The 23513-nt window shown below is 39.7% G+C and overlaps 1 protein-coding gene across 1 annotated transcript; it reads left to right on the top strand.

Annotated features, from left to right (window-relative positions):
* The first annotated feature begins 8 nt into the window (after nt 1-8).
* Nucleotides 9-23513, top strand: LOC123512448 (vacuolar protein sorting-associated protein 4-like). Its single transcript, XM_045268869.1, has 8 exons — nt 9-166; nt 1180-1291; nt 5587-5728; nt 14316-14559; nt 15141-15408; nt 16683-16896; nt 17220-17448; nt 23025-23513. Exons 1-8 carry the CDS (start codon nt 143-145, stop codon nt 23124-23126), a joined length of 1335 nt encoding a protein of 444 aa, XP_045124804.1. The 5' UTR covers nt 9-142; the 3' UTR covers nt 23127-23513.

Genomic DNA, 23513 nt, shown 5'->3' with positions numbered 1-23513 from the left:
GGGAGTAATGGCGACTCTCTTTTGTTTGATTTCTGAAGGTTATGAATGTGAGGAATTTTGAGTCAGCGCGTCTATGCAGGGAAGAGTGACGGAGAGCAGAGGAGGTTGAGAAGTGAGATATTTCCTGTGTATTTCGCCCGCCATGGCCAACACATCCGCTTTACAGGTGAGGACAGCCGCACGCCGCCACACACTAGTGATAACTGAGAAATAACCTAAATAATACCCCAAACCATGACTCATTAGAGGTGTGGCAGATTAAATGACAGTAATTCTTCACCGATCATTTTGCGTGTGTTTTTGTTTATTTCTGTGCGTGTTGCGTGTGTGTCTGTGTGTCTGTGTGTTTGTCATGTGCCGTGTGCGTGTCATGTGTGTGTCATAGATGTGTTACGTTATTTCCTACATGCCTGTGTGTGTTTTAAGTGTCACATGATGCTGATGATGACGATTGTGGGGTATACTCGAGCGTGTCATGATACTTTTGACATGTGTTGTGTGTTGATTGAGTGAACTGACTCTTTCTAATGTTAAAGTGTCGCTTGTTTCACTTTCCTTGTGTTTATTTGAGTGTTGTGAAAAGTCTTATTGTTTTGTTTGTTTCATTTGGGCATTAAATTATTGGTTATTTTATCATGTTGTTGTTATTTTGTGGGTTTTGAAGTATTGTGAGAGAGAGAGAGAGAGAGAGACCTGCTCCTATATTATTTCTCTCTCTCTCTCTCTCTCTCTCTCTCTCTCTCTCTCTCTCTCTGACAAAATAAAAAAAAATAACTAATTCTGTATTTTCTTGCATGTTTGTGCTCTTATGTGTCAGAGAGAGAGAGAGAGAGAGAGAGAGAGAGAAAGCATCTATTTTGTATCCATTTCTATTTAAGACAGATTTTTGAGGTTTTATGTACAAGTGTTTGCTGTTTATGTAAAAGATTAACACTCTCTCTCTCTCTCTCTCTCTCTCTCTCTCTCTCTCTCTCTCTCTCTCTCTCTCTCTCTCTCATCTTTCCTTCAATATTTTTTTCTTCTTTTCTCTCTTTCTGTCTATTTTCTCTATTTAATTTCCCTCTTCTTCTATCATCCCACTCTTTATTAACTCTCCTATTCTCTCTCTCTCTCTCTCCCTCTTTCCCTCTCTCTCTGTCCCTCTATCCCTCTCCCTCTCTCTTCGTCTCCCACACACAGAAAGCGATAGACCTGGTGACGAAGGCAACAGAGGAGGACAAGGGGAAGAATTATGCCGAGGCGCTGCGTCTGTACGAGTCTGCCGTCGAGTACTTTCTGCACGCCATGAAGTGTAAGGCTATGAGGGGGCTGTTTTGGGGCTATCTGGGGGGTGCTGAGGGACTTGATGGGGCTTTCTCTCTTTTCTTTTCTCTTTTCTACTTGTAATATAGTGGGAGGTCTAGCACTGGAGAAGGCTGTGGGGCTGTAGGGGGCTGTGGGTTGTCTTTGGGGAAGGCTGTGTGGAGCTGTGGGGTGTTAAGATATGTTAGGGGCTGTGGTCTGTGGGGCTGTGTAGGGACTAGAGGTTTCTTGGGGGGCTGTATGTTCCAGGGGATTGTAGGAGGGGCTGAGGGCTGTGTAGATTACTGGAGGTCTATAGGGGTGTGTTGTGGGGCTGTGTACGGGCTGAGATTTTGTTGGGGGCTGTGGGCTGTATGGGGACTCTTATGGCTGCAGGCTGAGTAGGGGCTGGGGGCTGTGTGGGACTGGGTTTGTTGGAGGGGCTGTAGGTTATGTGGGACTGTGTTGGGGATGGAGGCTGAGGAAGGGGCTGGACAGTCTGTAGGGGGCTGTGTGGGGCTGTGTTTGTTGGAGGGCTGTGGGGTGTATGGGACTGTGTTGGGGATGAAGGCTGAGTAAGAGTTGAGGTCTGTTTATGGGGTGGAGGGTCTGTAGGGCTGTGTAGGACTGGGTGTGTTGGAGGGCTATAGGTTATATGGGACTGTGTTGGGGCCTGTGTGTGGCTGTGGGCTGTGGTAAAAAAATTATTATAGAAACCATTGAAAAAGTATTAGAAACCATTGAAAACCAGCAACAACACCTTTAAAAAACACAAACTATTAAGAAAATAGTAGAAAACCATTATGGACGTCAGTAACAACCTCAATAACAACCCTTAATGGCCCCTAACAACCCTTAACAACCCCTTAGAATCCTTAGCAAGTCTTTACAACCTGTGATAAACCTTAACAACCTTTAACAAATCCCTAACAACCTAAAACAACCACCAACAACCTTTAACAAACTCCCTAACAAGCTTTGATAACCCTAATTTAACCAGAGACTGTTAGAAACCTCAATAACAGCTCTTAACAATCCCTTAATCATTAACAACCTCTTAACAATCCTTAATAATCCTAACAAGCTTTAACAACCTCATGGACAACTGCTAATTTAACTATGAACCAATAAAAACCTCAATAACAACCCTTAACAACCAGTAACTACTCCCTAATTAGCATCAAAAACCTAATAATAACCTATAATTGAACCTGATACTCTTAAGAACCTCAATAACAACTCAACAACTCTCTACAACCCTTCAGAACCCTTAATGACTCTCTAACAACCCCTAACAACCTCTAACCATTTTCTAACTATCCCTAACAATCCAAGCAACCCTTAAAAACTTCAATTTCAACACCTTAATTGAACTAGACTATAAAAATCCTCAGTAACAGCTCATAACAACCCTCTACAACCTTCAACAACTCTCTAACAATCCTCTAACTATCTGTAACAATGTAAACAACCTTTAAAAACTTCAATAACAACCTCTTAATTGAACTACAGACTATTAAAAACCTCAATAACAACCCTCAACAACCTAAAACAACTCTAACAGCCTCTAATGATCCCTAACAACCCTTAATGTACTTTTAAACCCTAAGAAACCTCAGTAACAACCCCTAACAAACCCCCAACACCACCTTAACAACCCTTGCCAAACTCCAATTGACCAACAAACTGCAAGAAAACTCCTTAACAACCCTTAACAACCCCTAGTAATCCTTAACTCCCACAAACAACTCTTAACAACCCCTAACAGACCCAAAAAATGCCTTAACAACCCTTGACAACCTCCAATTGACCAACAAACTGCAAAAAACTCAATAATAACCTTTAACAATCCCCTAACAACCACAAACAACCCTTAACAACCCTAGACAGACCCAAACAACACCTTAACAACAGTTGATAATCTCCAATTGACCAACAAATTGCAAAAAAAAACTCAATGACAACTTTTAACAACCTCTTTACAGCCCCTAACGACCCTTAACAACCTCTAAAGACCCCTAACAACCTTTTAATAACCCTTTACAATCCCAAACAGCCCTTAACAACCTATTGACCTATTAACAACCCTTTAACAACCTGAATTTGACCCACAAACCACTGAAACATCAATAACAACTTTAATAACACCCTAACAACCCTGTAACAACCCCTTAACAACCTCTAATTGATCCAGTCCATTAAAAACCTCAATAAAACCCTCTAACAATCTTTAACAACTTCTAACAACTCCCAATTGAACAACAAATTATTGAAAGCCTCAATAACCCTTTAACAACCTGTAAACCATTAAAGAGCTCAATAACAACCCCCTAACAAACCCTTAACCAATTCCTAACAACTAACAACCCCTAAAAACCCTTAATAATCCTAAATGAACTCCTGACAACTGCAATAACAACTCTTAACAACTCCCCTTAACAACCTCTGATGACCTTTAACAACAACTAACAACCCCTTAAGAACCTCAAACAACCCTTAACAACCACTAATTGACCCTCAAACCACATAAAAACATTAACAACCCTTAATAACATCATAACAATCTCTAACAAAATATAACAATCCCTAATGTACTTTTTAATCCATAAGAAATCTCAATAACAACCCTTTACATCCCTTAATAAACCTTTAACAGCCCCTGACAACTTCTAACAACCCATAACAACCCTAACAACCTCTGACAACCTCTAACAATCGATAACATCCTCTAAAACCTCTAACAACCCTTAACAACCTATTAAAACTCTCTAACAACCCCTAACAACCTCTAACAACATGTACCAGTCCCTAACAACCAATAACGACCTATAACAACTTAACAACCCCCTAACAACCTCTAGCAAACCCCTTACAACCACCTAACAACCCAAAACAACCCATAACAACCCCTAAAAACCCATAACAATCCTAACAACCTCTAACAAACAATAAAACTCCCCTAACAACCTTTCCCAACCCCTAACAACCCATAACAAGCCTAACAACCCCCAAAAAAACCTAACAACCTCTAACAACCCTTACCAACCCCTAAGAACCTCAAACAACCCTTAACAACCCATATTAACCTCTAACAACCCCAAACAACCTCTAACAATCCCCTAACATACCCATAACAACCCTTAACAACCTTTAACAACCCCTTAACAACCTGTAGCAACCCATAACAACCCCAAACAACCTTTAACAACCCATAACAATCTCTAACAATCCCCTAACAAACCCTAAAAACCTCTAACAACCTTTAACAGCCCATAATAAACCTCTAACACCCCCTAACAACCCATAACAACCTCTAACAAACCCATAATAACTCATAACTTCTAACAACCCCCTAACAACCTTTAACAACCCATACCAACCTTTAACAACCCCAAACAAACCCTAAAAATCTCTAACAACCTATAACAACCCCTAGTAACCTCTAACAAACCCCTAAAAACCTCTAACAAACCATAACAACCCCCTAACAACCTTTAACGAACCCATAATCACCCCATAACAACCTCTAACAACCTCAAACTCCTTAACAATCCATAACAACCTCTAACAACCACCTAGCATACCCATTACAATCCCTGAAAACCTCTGTAACAACCTTTAGCAATCCCTAACAACCTCTAACAACCCATAACAACCTATAACAACTCTTAACAACCCCTAATCCCTAACAACCCCCCAATAAACCCATAACAAACTCTAAAAACCTCTAACAATCTTTAACAACTCGTAGCAACCCATAACAGCCTCTAACAAACTCATAACAACCCTGTAATAACCTTTAACAAACCTCATCAACCCATAACAACCTCTAACATACCCATAACAAACCTTAAAAACCTCTAACAATCTTTAACAACCCCTAGTAACTTCCTAACAACTCATAACAACCCCATAATAACCCATAACAACCTCTAACAACCCATAACAACCTTTAACAACCCCTACCAACCCATAACAACCTCTAACAACCCATAACAACTTTTAACAACCCATAACAACCTCTAACAATCCCCTAACAATCCCTAACAAACCCCTAACAACCTCTAACAACCTCTAACAACCTCTTAACAAACCCATAATAACCCCTAACAACCTCTAACAACCCATAACAACCTCTAACAATCCCCTAACAAACCTATAACAACCCCTAACAACCTCTAACAACCCATAACAACCCCATAATAACCCATAACAACCTTTAACAACCCATAACAAATCTATAACAACCCCTAACAACCCATAACAACCCTACCAACCTCTAACGACATCTATGCACCCCCCCAGATGAAGTGCCCAACGAGCGAGCTAAGGAGAGCATCCGGGCTAAGTGCAAGCAGTACCTGGACCGAGCCGAGAAGCTCAAGGAATACATAGAGAAGAACAAGGACAAGAAGAAACCAATGAAGGCTGGAGCTGGCAATGCTGGGTGGGTGCTGGTGGTGGTGGTGGTGGTGGTGTGTTTGGGTGTGTTTTAATTTGATTGGGTGTGTTTTTGTGGTGTTTTGTGGTGTTTTGTGCTTGTGTTTGGGTGCTGGTGGTGGTGGTGTGTTGTGGGTGTGTTTTGTGTGTGTTTTAATTTGATTGGGTGTGTTTTTGTGGTGTTTTGTGGTGTTTTGTGCTTGTGTTTGGGTGCTGGTGGTGTGTTTGGGTGTGTTTTAATTGTGTTTTGTGTTTTGTGTGTTTTAATTTGATTGGGTGTGTTTTTGTTGTGTTTTGTGTTTTTGTGTTTGTGTTTTGGTGGTGGTGTGTGTTGTTGTTGTGTGTTTTTTGTGTTTTAATTTAGTTGTGTGTGTGTGTGTGTTTTGGTGTTGTGTAGTGTGGTTTTGTGTGTTTGTGATTGGTGTGTTTGGGTGTTTTGTGTTTTTGTGTTGTGTTTTGTTTTAATTTGATTGGGTGTTTTGTGTTTTGGGTGTTTTGTGTGTTTTAATTTGATTGGGTGTGTTTTGGGTGTTTTGTGGTGTTTTGTGTTGTGTTTTTTTTAATTTGATTGGGTGTATTTTGTTGTGTTTTGGGTGTTTTGTGGTGTGTTTTTATTTGATTGGGTGTGTTTGGGTGTGTTTTGTGGTGTTTTGGGTGCATTTTTGTGTTTTAATTTGATTGGGTGTGTTTGTGTGTGTTTTGGTTGGTTTTGTTGTATTGGGTGTGTTTTATATGTGTTTTGGGTGTGTTTTGTGAGTTTTAATTTGATTGGGTGTGTTTGTGTGTGTTTTGGCTGTGTTTTTGTGTTTTCTTGGGTTTGGGTGTGTCTTGTGTTGGGTGTGTTTGGGGTGTTTTTGTATGTTTTGGGTGTGTTTTTGTGTTTTTCTTGGGTTTGGTGTGTTTTGCATGTTTTGAGTGTTTTTTGGTGTGTTGTGGATGTGCTTGTGGGGTTGTGTGTGTTTGTGAGGTTTTGTGTGTTTGGGGTGTGTTTTTGTTGGTTTTGTTGTGTTGGATTAATTTGGGTGTTTTGTGGCGTTTTGGTGTGTTTTAGGTGTACTTGTGAGTTTTGGTGTGTTTTGGGTGTTTTGCATGTTTTGGGTGTATTTTTATGTGTTTGGGGTGCATTTTTGTGTATTTTGATTTGATTGGGTGTGTTTGTGTGTGTTTTTGTTGGTTTTGTTGTGTTTTTGTTTGTTGTGGGGTGTGTTTTGAATGGATTGGGTGTGTTTTTGTGTGTTTTTTGGCAAAATTTTGTGTGTTTTTGTGGGTTTTGTATTTTGGGTGTCTTTGTGTGTGTTTTGTTTGTTCTAGGTGACTATGGATATTTTTTTGTGTGTGTTTTGAGTGTGTTTTTTGTGTTTTGGGTGTGTTTTGACAAGAAGAAATCAATGAAAGCTGGAGCAGGCAATACTGGGTAGTGGTTGGTGGTGGTGGTGGTGGTGGTGTGGTTGTTGGTGGTAGTAGTAGTAGTGGTAGTGGTGGTGGTGGTTGTATTATTAGTAGTATCAGTAGTAGTGGTAGTAATAATAGTGGTAGTGGTGGTGATAGTAGTAGTAGTAGTAGTAGTAGTAGTAGTAGTGGTGGTGGTGTAGTAGTAGTAGTAGTGGTGGTTGTAGTAGTAGTAGTAGTAGTAAGTGGTGGTGGTAGTAGTAGTAGTAGTGGTTGTAGTAGTAGTAGTAGTAGTAGTAGTGGAAGTATTGGTAATAGTAATAGTAGTAGTAGTGGTAGTAATAGTAGTGGTGGTGGTGGTGGTTTGGATGTGTTTGGATTGGATTGTGTGTTTTTGTATGTTTTTGGTTGATTTTTTTGTGTGTGTGTTTTTTTTTTGTGTTATTGTTTGTTTTGTGTGTGTTTTGTTTGTTTTGGTTGACTCCTGTGTGTTTTTGTTTGTGTTGGATGTGCTTATGTGTGTTTTTATTGTTTTGGTTGAGTTTTTTTTTTTGGGTTGAATTCTGTGTTTGTGTTGTGTTTTGGTTGCATTATGTGGTTTTTTTTTGTGTTAGGTGTGTTTTGGTTTAATTACGTTAGTTTTGTGTGTGTTTTGGTGTATTTTTATGTTTTTTATTGAATATTTAGTTTTTATTATTTTCAAACACACACACACACACACACACACACACACACACACACACACACACACACACACACACACACACACACACACACACACAATAAAAGACAGTTGTTACATTTGGCGATTTCAACTGCAAAGAAGTCACATGGGAAGAGTTTGAAGTGGAGAATGGGGAATGGGGTGAGCAGTTGCTGGACTTGGCAATGGAAAATCTGTTGACCCCGTGGGTGAGGCACCCAACAAGAGGTCAGCAGGGAGATACCTCGTCAAGACTGGATTTGATATTTACAAAGGGAGTACAGCTAAGAACATGAATGCCCTTTGGGAAAGAGCAACCATGAATTGTTGAAGTTTTGTTTGGATGTGGGCTTGAGAGTGGAAAATGGGGATGGTTACAAGGAGGAGTGCTTAAACTATGCGAGAGCGAAACATAATGACTTGAGGAAGTATTTTGGCGACATGGACTGGTGTGCAATGTACCAAGAAGTAAGCATTCAATCAAAATACAACAAATTCATGGAAATATACAATAAGGCCGTGGAGAACTTTGTGCCAAAGTACACCAAGAACACATAAGTGTTCGTTATGTGATTTAACCCCTTCGTACCGGATGTTAAAAAGCCGCCTGTATGATATACGGGTGGTAGTGCCTTAGCCAGCGAAACTCATGCAAGCTTGTCATACTTGTCGTCTTTGTGTATTATGCTGCTATTTTTTAGTCACTATATCGCCTTCGAAGAGGAAAGTGGACGCTTCTCTCTTAGGAGAAAAAGAGAGAGAGAGAGAGAGAGAGAGATTAGAAAAATTTTTGTTTTTGTATTTGTGTGTGTGTGTGTGTGTGTGTGTGTATTTACCTAATTGTATTTACCTAATTGTAACATACGGGAAAAGAGCTATGCTCGTGTTGTCCCATCTCCATATCTATTAATGTCCAGCTTTTTCTTAAAATCATGAATATTCCTTGCGTTGACCACTTCCACGTCTAAACTATTCCATGCTTCCACCCTTCTATGAGGAAGCTATATTTTTCACATCTCTCCTATAAGTGGCCATTTTAGTTTTTCCCATGCCCTCTCGACATTCTTCCATTCCACATACACAGATCTTCCCTATCCATTTTTCCATGCCAATCATCACTCTGTATATTGCTATCAGGTCTCCCTTTCTCTTCTGTTTTCCAGGGTTGGAAGTTGCATTCTTTTCAGTCTGTCTTCATAAGTCAAATCTCTTAAGTCAGGCACCATTTTCGTTGCAGCCCTCTGTACTTTCTCTAGTTTCCTTATGTGTTTCTTTAAGTTCGAGCCCACTGTATTGTTGCATATTCAAGCCTCGGTCTTATCATTGCAGTAATTATTTTCTTCATCATTTCTTCATCTAGATATCTGAACGCCACTCTTATGTTCCTCAATAAGTTCAATACTTCTCCAATTATTTTGTTTATATGTCTCTCTGGCGATAGGTCATTGGTAATTGTCACCCCAAGGTCTTTTTCTTCATGACTGGTTTTATGTCTTCATTTCCTATCTTGTACATACTCCTGATTCTTCTTTCACTCTTGCCAAACTCTATTTTCTTGCATTTTGTCGTGTTGAACTCCATTTGCCATGTACAGCTCCATTTCCATATTCTGTCCAAGTCTTCCTGGAGTAGTTCGCAATCTTTGTCACATCTCACTTTTCTTAACAATTTTGCATCGTCTGCAAATAGGCTCACATAACTGGACACCCCATCCACCATGTCATTTATGTAGACTGCGAACATTACTGGTGCCAACACTGATCCCTGTGGAACTCCACTCTCCACCAATCCCCATTCTGATGGTCTGTCCTTAATTATTGTTCTCATTTCTCTTCCTACCAAAAGTCTTCCATCCATTTTAGTAAACTGCCATGCACTCCTCCTACCATTTCAAGTTTCCAGATCAGTCTCTGGTGTGGTACCTTATCAAAGGCCTTTTTTAAATCCAGATATATTCCATCAGCCCAACCATCTCTTTCCTGTATTACATCTATCACCCTCGAATAGTAACATATCAGGTTTGTCGTGCATGAACGCCCTTTCCTAAAACCAAATTGACACTCACAAAGTATGTCATTTTTCTCCAAGAAGTCTGTCCATCTAGTCTTCACCACCCTCTCACACATCTTAGCTACCACACTTGTAAGTGACACTGGTCTATAGTTCAATGGGTCTCTCTTGTTACCTGATTTATAGATTGGGACAATGTTAGCTCTTTTCCAGTCTTGGGGCACTACACCTTCCCTTAATGAGGCATCAATTACTTCACAAACTTTTTCTGCCAATTGCTCCTGCATTCTCTTAAAATCCATCCTGATACCCCATCAGGTCCCACAGCTTTTCTCACTTCTAAACTCCCCATCATGTTCTTGATCTCCTCCACAGTTACTTGAAACTCCTTCATAATCCCTTTCTGTTCCATTACCAGTGGTTTGTCAAAAGCAGTCTCCTTTGTGAATACCTTCCGAAAGCATCCATTCATAGCCTCTGCCATTTCCTGGGATCTTCACTGCATACTCCATTTACTTCTAAACTTTCAATACTTTCTCTATTTTTGATGTTGTTGTTCACATGTCTGTAAAAAGCCTTGGTTGGTCTTTACATTTATCAATTATATCCTTTTCTTGTTTCTTTCTTTCTTCTCTTCTAATCAACACATATTCATTTCTTGCTCTTTTGTAACTTTCCCACTGCTTAATCCGTCTTTTCCTTCTCCACCTCTTCCATGCATCCTCTTTTCTTGTTCTAGCCTTTTCACATCTATCGTTAAACCAGTCCTGCTTTCCAACTTCTCTATGTTGTCTTATTGGTACAAATTTTTCTCACCTTCTTTGTATATTTTTATAAATTCCTTCCACTTTTCATTTGCTCCTTAGCACTCTTGAATTTCATCCAATTTGTCTCTTGAAAGAATTTCTTTAGGTTTCCAAAATCTGTCTTGGCATAATTCCATCTTCCCACTTTATATTCTTCATTTCTTCTAGATTTCTCTTCGTCTATCACCTTGAACTCCAAAACTGCATGATCACTCTTTGCTAAAGGGCACTCCACCCTCATCTCCTCAATGACCATTGGCTCTGTACTAAAGACCAAGTCCAGTCTTGACGATGCTCCCTCTCCTCCAAACCTAGTATCTTCTTTGACCCACTGAGTTAACACATTTTCCATTGCCAGTGTCAATAGTGTATTTCCCATGTTGTCTCTGATCCTTCCATTGACCAGTCCTCCCAACACACCTCTTTACAATTAAAATCTCCCATCATTATAGTTCGTTCACAGCCACCCAACATTTCTTCCAGACATGTTCCTGTATCACTTATCATTTCTTCATATTCCTGTACTGACCATGCATTTGTCTTAGGTGGTACGTACACCACTATGTAGTGCCTCTTTTTTCCTTCATTAGTTTCTGCTCTGATCTTTAGCACTTCTGCCTTTCCCATACCTTTTTCACTTGATCCACCTTTATATCTTTTTTAACCAGCAACATCACTCCTCCTCCCATCTTACCTACTCTATTTCTTTTCCAAACGTTATATTTCCCTTCTCCAACCTTCATCAGGTCTTCTCCCTCTCTCAGTTTTGTTTCAGTAAGACCCACAATATCTGGGTTCTTGTCCCTCAAGTAATCGTTGAGTTCTAAAATCCCGATATCACTCCATTTATGTTGGAATACATTACATTTCGCTCATATGTAAGTTTCTTTAGTCCTTTCTTGCTGTACTTTTCTGGGTTATGAACCACTTCCTCAGTCTCATATCCAAGATTCTCCAGAAAAACTCTTTCTTCTCTCTTCTGTCCTCTCTTCATTTTTTTCAAAGCCTCCTTTCTCAACTCATTTAACATTTCTCTTTCCTTTTCACCGAGATCTCTTCTCAACCAAATCTTCCTTGTTGTTTCCTGCTGGGCTAGCCTCCATGACTTCTCCACCAATTCATCTACATCCTTTTGTGACTTAAGTTTGATTCTTATTGGCCTCATACCTTCTCTTGTGAACTTTCCAATTCTATGGAAGTCCTCTATTTCTTGTACTAGGTCTTTTCCTCCTCCTGCACCACATTAATGATATTATTTATCACCTTTTTATGTTTTCTCTCTCTCCATTTTACTCGGTGTCTTATCCTCCTCCACACCAAATATCACCACACATCTCTTTTTGTCTACAGTTTCCCTCACCAATGTCTCATTTGACTTAATAACCTTCACCACTTTCTCAGCTATCTTCTCTTCTATGATCTGTTGATCTATAATTTCAGCAAGGCCCAAAGTTTTCTCCCTGACTCTTTGATTTCCTTTTCCAGACTTGCAACTTTGTAATTTACCTCCTTTCTTTCCACTTCCTGACTTTTTTCCATTCAGCCTGCTTCTCCATCACTTTTCCTAGAGATTCTCCACATTTTTCGCAATTCACTTTAATTAGCTTAACTTCCTCTTTCAGTGCTGCATTTTCCTTCTTCATATCGGCACAGTCTCTCTTTACATTGTCATAACTCGTTTCCAGGCCCTCATACTTTTCAAACAGTTTTTCAATTTTACCTGTGTGTGTGTGTGTGTGTGTGTGTGTGTGTTTTCACAAATGTTACAAGGCGGGACGCATGTAACTTATCTTTCGAGAGGGAGAGGGGAAGGGAGATGGGGAGGGAGGAAAGGGAGATGGGGAGGGAGGAAAGGGAGATGGGAGAGGAATGAGAGAGAGAGAGAGAGAGAGAGAGATGGGAACAGTCTATGCCATTGGGTAATTTTTGACACAAGGCAAGCATGTAGCTTATCTTTAGTGATTGGTGGAGACAAGGATAGTGGGAGGAGCACTAGGATTTCAAGGACAGCATATGGCGTGTGTAGTTGGTATCCAACACACTATACGGGACAACTGAACTGAAGAAAGCTCAGAAAAGAAATATAACGCCTACGTAGGCGTCACCGTATATGCTACTGGGGCTTCATGACGCCTACATAGGCATCACCGTATTGAAGGGGTTAAGGGTAATAAAACAAAACATTCATTGTGGCAAAAATTTGTTGTGAAAACATTTGTTATGTGGGGTTTGTCTGTACCAGTATACAAGAGTGGATGTCGAATGGAGCCATTGAATTATAGACCTGTTTCACTGACTAGTATTATATGTAAGATATGTGAAGAAGTGATTAAAGACAAGTGGTGTGAATTTCTAGAAAGTGGAGAAATCTTAAGGGAGAACCAGTTTGACTTCAGAAAAGGAAAGTCATGTATATCAAATTTATTATGTTTTTACTCAAGGGTGGTTGATATTTTACAGAAGCGAGACAGCTGGCTCGACTGTGTGTACCTGGATTTGAAAAAAGCATTTGATAAAGTTCCACACAACAGGCTAATGTGGAAGCTGAGAAGTATTGGGGGGATAAGGGGAACTCTGGCAGACTGGATGAGAAACTACCTGACAGGAAGGGAAATGAGAATGGTGGTGAAGGGAGTGAAGTTGGAGTGGAGGTGAGTGACCAGTGGAGTCCCCCAAGGTTCTGTGCTTGGTCCCATCATGTTTCTGATCTACATAAATGATATGCCAGCAGGCGTGAAAAGTTACACGAGTACGTTCGCAGATGAAGCAAAGATTATGAGGAGAATAAGAAATGTGGAAGATTGTAACATGTTGCAGGAGGATCTGAACAGGATATATAATTGGAGTGTAAAATGGCAGATAGAGTTCAACAGTAACAAAAGTCATGTAATGAGAATGGGCAAAAGCAACTATAGACTGTATAAGGAGTACCAGCTGGGGAGAGAGATAATAACTGAAGTCAGTGAAGAAAAGACTTAGGAGTGATTATACAGAACAACTTATCACCAGAAAAGCACATTAACAGAATATTTGGAAAAACTTGCAGCACACTCCAAAGTATTGGATTCTCATTCAACTACTTGGATGAGAATAAGATAAAGAAAATATTAACCACCTTAAATAGACCTCATTTGGAATATGCAGCAGTGATATGGTCACCACATGTGAAAGAACACGTGAAGAAACTAGAAAGAGTGCAGCAGTTGGGAACGAGGATGATACCAGGTTTTAAAGAGGTGCCATACCAGGAGAGATTAAGAAGACTGGATTTACCCACAGTAGAAGAAAGAAGAGAGGGAGATATGATAACAATGTATAAAATAGTACATGGAATGGATATCCTAGATAGAGAAAACTTGATAAGGATGTCTTCCAACAATCAACTGAGAGGACACCCAAAGAAAATACAAAAGGACAGTTGTATGGGAGATGTCAAGAAGTATAGCTTACCATATCATGGCATTGACAAATAGGAAAAATTGGGTAGAGAGGTGGTGTGTGTGGCAAGTGTCAGTCAGATGAAGGACAAACTTGATAAATGTGGATAGAGAGACAGGACATAAAGAGCCAAACTTGAGCCCTGTAAATCACAAATAGGTAAACACACACACACACAACCCTATCAATATAACCCTAACCTAACCCAACCCTAATATAACCTAACCATCCCTAACCTACTCCAACAGGAAGAAGGGCGGAGGCAGTGGCAGCAAGGACTCTGATTCAGACGATGAGGACCCAACCAGGAAGAAGATGGAGGCTAAGATGGAGGGGGCAATTGTAGCAGAGAAGCCCAATGTCCGATGGGATGACGTGGCAGGGCTGGAGGGAGCCAAGAGTGCTCTGAAGGAAGCTGTTATTCTGCCCATCAAATTTCCACACATGTTCACTGGCAAGAGACAGGCGTGGAGGGGTATTCTGCTCTTTGGCGTGAGTGTTGGGAGTTTAGGGTGTTTTGGGGGTGTTTAGAGGTGTTTTTGGGGTGTTTGGGTGTGTTTAAGGGTGTTTTGGGGTGGTTGGGGATGCTTTTAGGTGGTTGAGGGTGTTTTTATGGGTGTTTTGGGGTGTTTGGAGTGTCTTGGATGTTTGAGGAGTGTTTAGGGGGTCTTTGTGTGTATGTTAAGGGTTGTTTTTACTTTTTGGTGTGTGTGTGTGTGTGTGTTTTAGAGACGTATATGTCTGTGTGTGTATATCTGTTTGTTGGGCATGTTTAAATAGAAAAAAAAAGTTGTAATGAAGAAAACAATGAAAACACACACACACACACACACACACACACACACACACACACACACACACACACACACACACACACACACACACACACACACACACACACACACACACAATAAATAAATGAATAGAATTAGATAAAAAACAAAAAATAAATAAATGAATAAATAAAAGAAAGAAAGAAAGAAAAAGAAGAAAACAACACAACATAACCACACACCCTAACCTCACCGAACCTAACCAAACCTAACTTAACCTAACCGAGCACCTTAATCCAGCCCCCAGGTACAGGCAAGACTTATTTAGCGAAAGCCGTGGCAACAGAAGCGAACAACTCCACTTTCTTCAGCGTGTCCTCCGCCGACCTTGTCTCGAAGTGGATGGGAGAGTCAGAGCAGCACGTCAAGGCTCTGTTCTCCATGGCCCGGGAACACAAGCCTTCTATAATCTTCATTGATGAGGTCGACTCTCTCTGTGCCTCACGTTCTGAGCAAGAGTCGGAGTCTGCCAGAAGAATTAAGACTGAGTTCCTGGTCCAGATGCAAGGTAGGGGCTGTTTGGGGGCTGTGTGGGGTTGGTGAATGGAAAAGGGCTATGTGGGATTGGTGAAGGGCTGGTGTTGGGGGCTAGTTTAGTGGTGTAGTGTGTATGTGTGTAATAATAATGTGTAATGTGTGTGTGTGTTTCTATGTGTGTTTCACTGTTTGATCTGCTGCAGTCTCTACACTGACAGCCATGTACAGGGGTCAGAGCTCATTATTTCCGATCTTGGATAGGCCTGAGACCAGGCACACACCACACCGGGACAACAAGGTCACAACTCTCGAATTCATCTACCTACTCACTGCTAGGTGAACAGGCTACACATGAGGAGACACACCCAAATATCTCCACCCAGCCGGGGAATCGAACCCGGTCATCTGTGTATGTGTGTAACCACTGAGCTACCAGGCGTGTGTGTGTGTGTGTGTGTGTGTGTGTGTGTGTGTGTGTTTTGTATATGAAGAAAAGGAGTTATGAGTTTGACAGTTAAAGGACTAGTGGTGGTGATGTATGGTAGGGGCTGGTAGGGGCAGCTGGGGTGTTGGTGTGGTGGTGTAGTGTGTGTCTGTGTATTAGGTTAGAAAAGGCAATAGATAAGTTACAATAGAGGAAACAAAAATAGAAAGAAGACAGTGTTAACCATTTGTCTGTCCCTCATGAATAAATTACGATACAAGATATAAAAGGAAAAAATAATATTGGCCATTTTTCTGTCTCTCCCATGAATAAGATAGAACAGAAGAGAACAGAAGAAACAAAATAAAAGAAAGGATAAGGATATAGAAAACAACAATATTTACTTTTCTCTGTATTCCCATCAATAAGAAAGAACAAAAGAACCAAAACAAAGACAAACAATAACTCAAACCATTTCTCTCCATCTCTAAGGCGTGGTGAACCAAAACAACGACTTACTGGTGCTAGGAAAACAAAGACAAGAACATCAATAGAATACAATAAAACAAAATAAAACAATAACAAAACACAAGAACGTCAGTAGAACACAATGAAATAAGAAACAAAACAGAAGAACACAAAATAAATAGAACAATAAAACAAAACAAAACAATAACAACACAAGAACATCAATAGAATACAAGAAACAAAACAAAGCAAAATTACAACACACAAGAATACAAATAGAACACAACAAAGCATAACAAAATAACAGCAGAACAAAAAAACCTTAATAGAACACAATAAAACAACAGAACAATAACAAACACAACAACATCAATAGAACTCAATAACACTAACCATTTCTCACCCTCTTTCAGGCGTGGGGAACCAGAATGACAGTGTGCTGGTGCTGGGAGCCACAAACATCCCTTGGGTATTGGACTCTGCCATCAGGAGGAGGTTTGAGAAGCGTATCTACATCCCCCTCCCTGAATCCAACGCCAGGACCAGCATGTTCAAACTTAACCTCGGGGATACACCACACAGCCTCTCTGAGGATGACTTCAGGCTGCTGGGATCCAAAACTGACGGGTGTGTTGTGTGTGTGTTTGTGTTTGTGTATTTCTATCTCCATCCTGCCTGTGCTTGGAACTGTCACCCTGGTTTCTCTCTCTCTCTCTCTCTCTCTCTCTCTCTCTCTCTCTCTCTCTCTCTCTCTCTCTCTCTCTCTCTCTCTCTCTCTCTCTCTCTCAACCAGTCACCTAGCTTCTCTTCCCATTGCTTCTCTCTCTCTCTCTCTCCACCTTACCTTTTGCTCTAGTCAATAAGCTATTCTCACCGTCTCCCTCTTTCCACCATCACTGTCCCTCTGTCCCTCCACCATCACCTCACCCGCTTTCTCCCTTCCCTGGCAGGTACTCAGGTGCAGACATCAGCATTGTGGTGCGGGATGCGTTGATGCAGCCGGTGCGCAAGGTTCAGACCGCCACACACTTCAAGTACGTCAGGGGGCCCTCCAGGGACGACCCCAATGTTAGCGTGGACGACCTGCTCACCCCTTGTTCTCCCGGTGAGCCAGGGGCCATGGAGATGACTTGGGAGCAAGTGCCCAGCGATAGACTCTTCGAACCGGTTGTTTCCATGGTGAGTGTGTGTGTGTGTGTGTGTGTTGGCTTAGCTCTTTAAGTTAGGTTAGGTTGGATTGGGTGCATGTTAAGAGGGATGATTATTGAGCCAGATTCCAAGTAAGAGACTTTCTGAACCTGTTATCTCCATGATGAGTGTGTGTGTGTGTGTGTGTGTGTGTGTGTGTGTGTGTGTGTGTGTGTGTGTGTGTGTGTGTGTGTGTGTGTATTCACCTAGTTGTAATTTTACAGGGCCTGGGTATCATACTCGTGTGCCCCCGTCTCCATATCTACACACATCCAACTTTCCTTTAAAACTATGCACACTCCTTGCTGACACCACCTCCACACTCAAACTATTCCACACCTACACACATCTTTGTGGGAAACTATATTTCTTCACATCCTTCAAGCATATTCCCTTGGCTATCTTTTTACTATGCGATCTTGTAGTTCTATTTAAATTTTCCTCTCTCAACATCATTTGTTCATTATCCACTTCATCCAAACCATTCAACAGTTTATAAACCTGTATTAAATCTCCTCTTTCTCTTCTTTGTTCCAAGGTAAGCAAATTCATTTCTTTTAATCTCTCCTCATAGGTCATTTCTGCCAATTCCGGTACCATTTTTGTTGCCATTCTCTGCAATCTCTCCAACTTCCTTATATGCTTCTTTTTATAAGGGGACCAAACCACTCCAGCATATTCCAATCTTGGTCTAATTACCGTACTAATTAATTTCTTCATCATATCTTTATCCATATAATGAAAGGCTAATCCAATATTTCTAATCAAATTATATGTTTCTCCAAACATCTTGTCAATATGAGCCTCAAACTGCCCATGGTCTTGTATTATCACTCCCAAATCCTTTTCCTTTTCCACCTTTTTCAACACTACTCCTTCACCCATCTTATATGACCCTCTTGGCCGTCTTCCACTCTTCCCCATCTCCATTACATGACTTTTGCTCAGATTAAATTCCATCTCCCACCTCTTGCTCCACTCCCAAATCTATCCAGATCTGCCTGTAAAATTTCACAATCTTCTTCACTCTTCACACACCTACACAACTTTGCATCATCCGCAAACAAATTAATATAACTGTTTACTCCTCTGGCATATCATTAATATATACAAGGAAAAGTATTGGTGCCAGCACTGAACCTTGTGGGACTCCACTCTCCACCACCAACCAGTCCGACTTTGCATCCCTTATTACCGTTCTCATCTCCCTCCATCTCAAGTAGTTTTCCATCCACTTTAACACTTTTCCTTTCAGTCCTCCATAAATCTCTAATTTCCATAGCAGTCTCATGTGAGGTACCTTGTCAAAAGCTTTTTTAAATCCAAATATACACAGTCCATCCATCCCTCTCTCTCTTGTATTTTGTCAACCACTCTTGAATAAAAGCTCAGTAGATTTGTTACACATGACCTCCCTTTCCTAAAGCCAAATTGATGATCCGATAATAACTTATGATCCTCCAGGAACCGTATCCAATATTTCTTTATCACCCTCTCACAAATCTTACCGACCACACTTGTTAAAGACACAGGTCTATAGTTAAGAGGCTCTTCCTTACTGCCTCCCTTATAAATGGGCACCACTTCAGCTCTTTTCCACTCTACTGGTACTTCCCTAGTTTCTAATGAGCACCTTATAATATCATATAATGGATCAATCAATTCTTCTCTACATTCCTTCAATAATTTTCCTGAAACTTCATCTGGTCCCATCGCTTTATCATCTTTAAGTTCCTCCAACATTTCATATAACTCCTTTTTAGGTATCTTAATGTCATCCATGTGCACATTTCCTTGTACATTCTGAGGCTTTACAAACATTGTTTCTTCAGTAAATACTTGTTGAAACCTATTATTTAGCAATTCTGTGATACTATTCTTAGGGTCATATACTATCCCTTGCTCTCCTTTTAATCTTTCAATGGACTCTCTCTTTTTAAGTTTATCATTTATGAACCTGTAAAACAATTTTGGATGTTCCTTACTCTTGTCTACAATATCTTTTTCAAATTTTCTTTCTTCCTCCCTCCTTACCCTCACATACTCATTTCTTGCCACTCTATAATTCTCCTTATTTAGTATATTCCTGCTCTTTTTCCATCTTTTCCAAGCCACATCTCTCTTTTCTTTAGCCTTAACACAAGTTGCATTAAACCAATCCTTTCTTCCTTCCTCTCTCGGTTTATACTTTGGTACAAATTTCATAACTCCTTCTTAATAATATTTCATAAAAATCTCATATTTGTTTTGCACTTCTCTGCTTTGTAACATCTCCTCCCAATCTAATGTTCTGAAATAGTTTTTCAAATTTTCTGTGTCCATCTTTCTATAATTCAATCTACCACTCCTGTATGTCTCATCTCTCCTTCGCTGTGTTATTGCCATCTGCATTTCCATAACCACATGATCACTCTTCTCCAATGGACATTTATATTGTATATCCCCACATAGGTACACTTCTTGTGTTAACACCAAATCCAGTCTAGCCGGTTCATCATCTCCTCTATATCTAGTATTTTCTTTCACCCTCTGTTCCATCATATTTTCCATCATTAGATTAAGGAATCTCTCTCCCCATGCTTCCTCTCCAACACCACTTACTAGATTTTCCCAATCCACTTCTTTACAATTAAAATCTCCTACTAGTATCACCTTTCTTTTTTCAGTTAATACACTTTCCAAACTCTGTAAAGTATCCTTGATCATATTGTCGTATTCCTTAATGTCCAAGAATTTGTTTTAGGAGGTACATAGGTCACCATGATTATTAATTCTTTTCCATCACTTTTTATCCTTATGCTTATCACTTCTGCGTTGTTCTTCCCATACCAAACCTTATCCACATTTATCTCCTTCTTCGTCATAATCATAACTCCTCCTCCACCTTTACCCTCTCTATCCTTTCTCCATATATTATATTTATTGTCCAAATTTACCTTTGTTTTTTCATGTAATTTTGTCTCAGTCAAACACACTATATCAGGCTCCACCACCATCATATAGTCTTGCAATTCCAATCTACTTGACAGTATCCCATCTATATTAGTATACATTACGGTCCACCCACTGCTCCCTCCGCATTCCTTTTTTCCACATACCATTTTCTGACTCTCTCTCCTATAACTCTCCAAAAAACTTTTCTTTTTCCTCTTCAGACCACACATCATTTTTCCTTCTCGCCTCTTCCAACAATTTCTTATATCTTCTCCTCTCTTCCTCATTTCTATTTTTCCTTATGAACACCTCTTTACAACCTTCTACCTCTCTTAATTTTGATGTTCTATATAAAATGTCCTCCACAGATTGTTGTGACTTTAGTACTACTTTAATCGGTCTCCTTACTCCCTCCTTATACGGACCCAGTCTATGGATCTCCTCCACTTCTTCTTGTAGGTCTTTTTTTTCCTCATCATTTAGATTTTTTAACAGATCTCTTACCGTTTTTAATTCTTCTTTAATTCTCTTAGGCTTATGTTATATTTTGTTCTTTCATCCCAAATATTAATACACTCTTCTTCTTTTCTGCTATTTCTCTTATCAATGTTTCCTTATTCTTCATAACATTAACCAGTTCCTTAGACCTTTCTTTTTTGTCTTCATTCAACTGATCTTTAATTATTTCTTGTAAACCAACCATCTCAGCTTCCCTTGACTCAGTCCATTGTGTTTTCTTCATTTTCCACTCCCTTTCAAACCTTTCACTTTGCTCACTGATAATTTCCTTAAAGTCATCCACCAATCGTTTTTCATTTTCCTCCAGTCTCTTAACTCTTTCCTTCAAAGCCTTGCGGAATTCTCTATCCTGCTCCTCCTCACTCCTCTGAACTTTTAATTCCTTCACCAACTCCTCAAATTTCTTCTCTAGCATAACCAATCTTCCTTGCATTGTTGCTCCTGTTGAAGATGGACTCATGATTTGGCCACTTTTGGTTTTGCTCCCTGGGCCTCATCAGCATATTTTGAATTTGGTAACTTATTCCTTACAGGTGTGTGTGTGTGTGTGTGTGTGTGTGTGTGTGTGTGTGTGTGTGTGTGTGTGTGTGTGTGTGTGTGTGTGTGTAGGCTTAGCTGTTATATTTAGCCATGATGTGAATAATAGAAACAAAACACAACTTTTACACAGGGACTGCAACATTTAGGCCTTATAGTGTCTACCATTCAAGCTGACTGGCTATTGAACCATGACTTGTATAGCAAATGGGGGCACATAGTACTTGCTTCTTTCTGGTTGGTTAAGGAGGAAAGACAAGCAGGCGTGGAGTTTGCGAGTAGCTTACAATACGACCTCATAGCCCCTTCAATACTGGGACACATTTTTACCTTGAGATTTTTGTACAATTAGACCATTTTATTGACATTAGGAAAGGTCTATGGAGGTCAGAAGATTAATGGCCACAGTCCTCACTATTTGAATCCCCCACACAAATTTCTGAAGCTGTATAAAACCACCTAATAATAAACAGAGTGAATTTGGAAAAGCATCATGGTACTCATTGGGTTAGTAGTGGCCGAGGGGATGTGTATTCTGAGTCCTGATTGGTGAGTTAGACGAATGAGACGTGTTGATTGGTGGATTAGGTGGATTAGAGGATTAGTGGAAGGTGACTTATAAGGGTGACAGTTAGTAATGTTTAACTTGGTACTGTTTGTGTAGAATGAGTCAGAGGAGAAAAAGGTGAGGAAAGATAAGAAGAATGTGAAAAATTAGGCAAAATGAAGAGACAAGAATGTGCAAAAAAAAAAAAAGATGAAGAAAGATCAGAAAAAATTAAATAGATGAAGAGATTCTAAGAATGTACAAAATAGAGAAAAGGATGAAGAGAGATGAGAAGAATGTGCAAAATAAATAAATATATAGATGAAGAAAGATAAAAACAATGTGCAAAATTAAGAAAAGGATGAAGAAAAAATAATGAGCAAAATGGAGAAAAAGATGAAGAAAATAAGAAGAATGTGGAAAATGAAGAAAAAGATGGAGACACGAAAAATAAAAATAAAAAAATGAAGAAAATAAGAAGAATGAGCAAAATGAAGCAAAAGATGGAAAAAAATGAAAAAAATAAAGAAAAATTAAGAAAATACTAAGAACATGAAATAATAAGAATAATGAGAAAAAAAAAATAAAGAAAAATGAAGGAAAATAATAACACAAAATAATAAAATAATGAGAAAAAAAAGAAAAATTCAAGAAAAAAATAAGAACAAAAAAGAAAAAAATAGAAAAAAAAGAAAAATAAAGAAAAGTGAAGAAAAATAATAATAAAATGCAAAATAAGGAAATGTGAATAATGATTGGCGAGTTAGGCAAAAGACACACTGATTGGTGGATTAAGAGAATTAGGGGAAGGTAACTAAGAGATGTGATGTGTGACAGGTGACTAACAACGACGACTCAATTAATTTAACTTATTACCGTTTGTGTGGCCTTGATGTGGTGTTGATGTGTTGATGTGGTGTAAAATGTGGCATTGATGTGGTGTAAATGTGGTTGATGTGGTGTTGATCTGGTGTAAATGTGGCGTTGATGTGGCATTGATGTGGTGTTAATGTGTTGTTTTTCTCCTCAGCGTGACGTGATGCGCTCGCTGGCAGACTCCAAGCCATCAGTGAACGACGAGGACCTGGATAAGCTTCGCAAGTTTACTGAGGACTTTGGGCAAGAGGGCTAAGGAGCTGAGAAGGTCACATCATACTAAGCTGTTTGTTGGACCTGTACACTGCATGAGTCGCCCACCAGTATACACACACACACACACACACACACACACACACACACACACACACACACACACACACACAATGTTACATATTTAAAAAGTGTCATTGTTTTATTTTGGGGGGCATTTTAAAAGAATTGAACTTCTTTTTTCACTACAGGAGGTTGAGAAAATAATGAAACACACACACACACACACACTTGTATTCTCAGCGTACACAGATAAAACGTATGATTTTTTTAATGAATCGTGGTAGTTTATTGTCTGAAGCAGAACTAAAAGAAGCTTAATTCATTCGTTTTAATGCAAAATAAAACACACGTAAACCTCACAAAAAAA

Source organism: Portunus trituberculatus, chromosome 4, assembly GCF_017591435.1.
Source record: "Portunus trituberculatus isolate SZX2019 chromosome 4, ASM1759143v1, whole genome shotgun sequence".
Classification (NCBI taxonomy): domain Eukaryota; kingdom Metazoa; phylum Arthropoda; class Malacostraca; order Decapoda; family Portunidae; genus Portunus; species Portunus trituberculatus.
The sequence above is the reverse complement of the archived record's forward strand: the minus strand, read 5'-3'. Positions and strand labels throughout refer to the sequence as shown.

Excerpts from the sequence above, each read along its gene's own strand:
- LOC123512448 (XM_045268869.1), top strand. The coding sequence starts at position 143 with ATGGCCAACACATCCGCTTTACAG. Across the intron at positions 5,729-14,315 it reads GCTGGAGCTGGCAATGCTGG|GAAGAAGGGCGGAGGCAGTG; the intron begins GTGGGTGCTGGT and ends CTACTCCAACAG. Across the intron at positions 15,409-16,682 it reads GTTCCTGGTCCAGATGCAAG|GCGTGGGGAACCAGAATGAC; the intron begins GTAGGGGCTGTT and ends ACCCTCTTTCAG.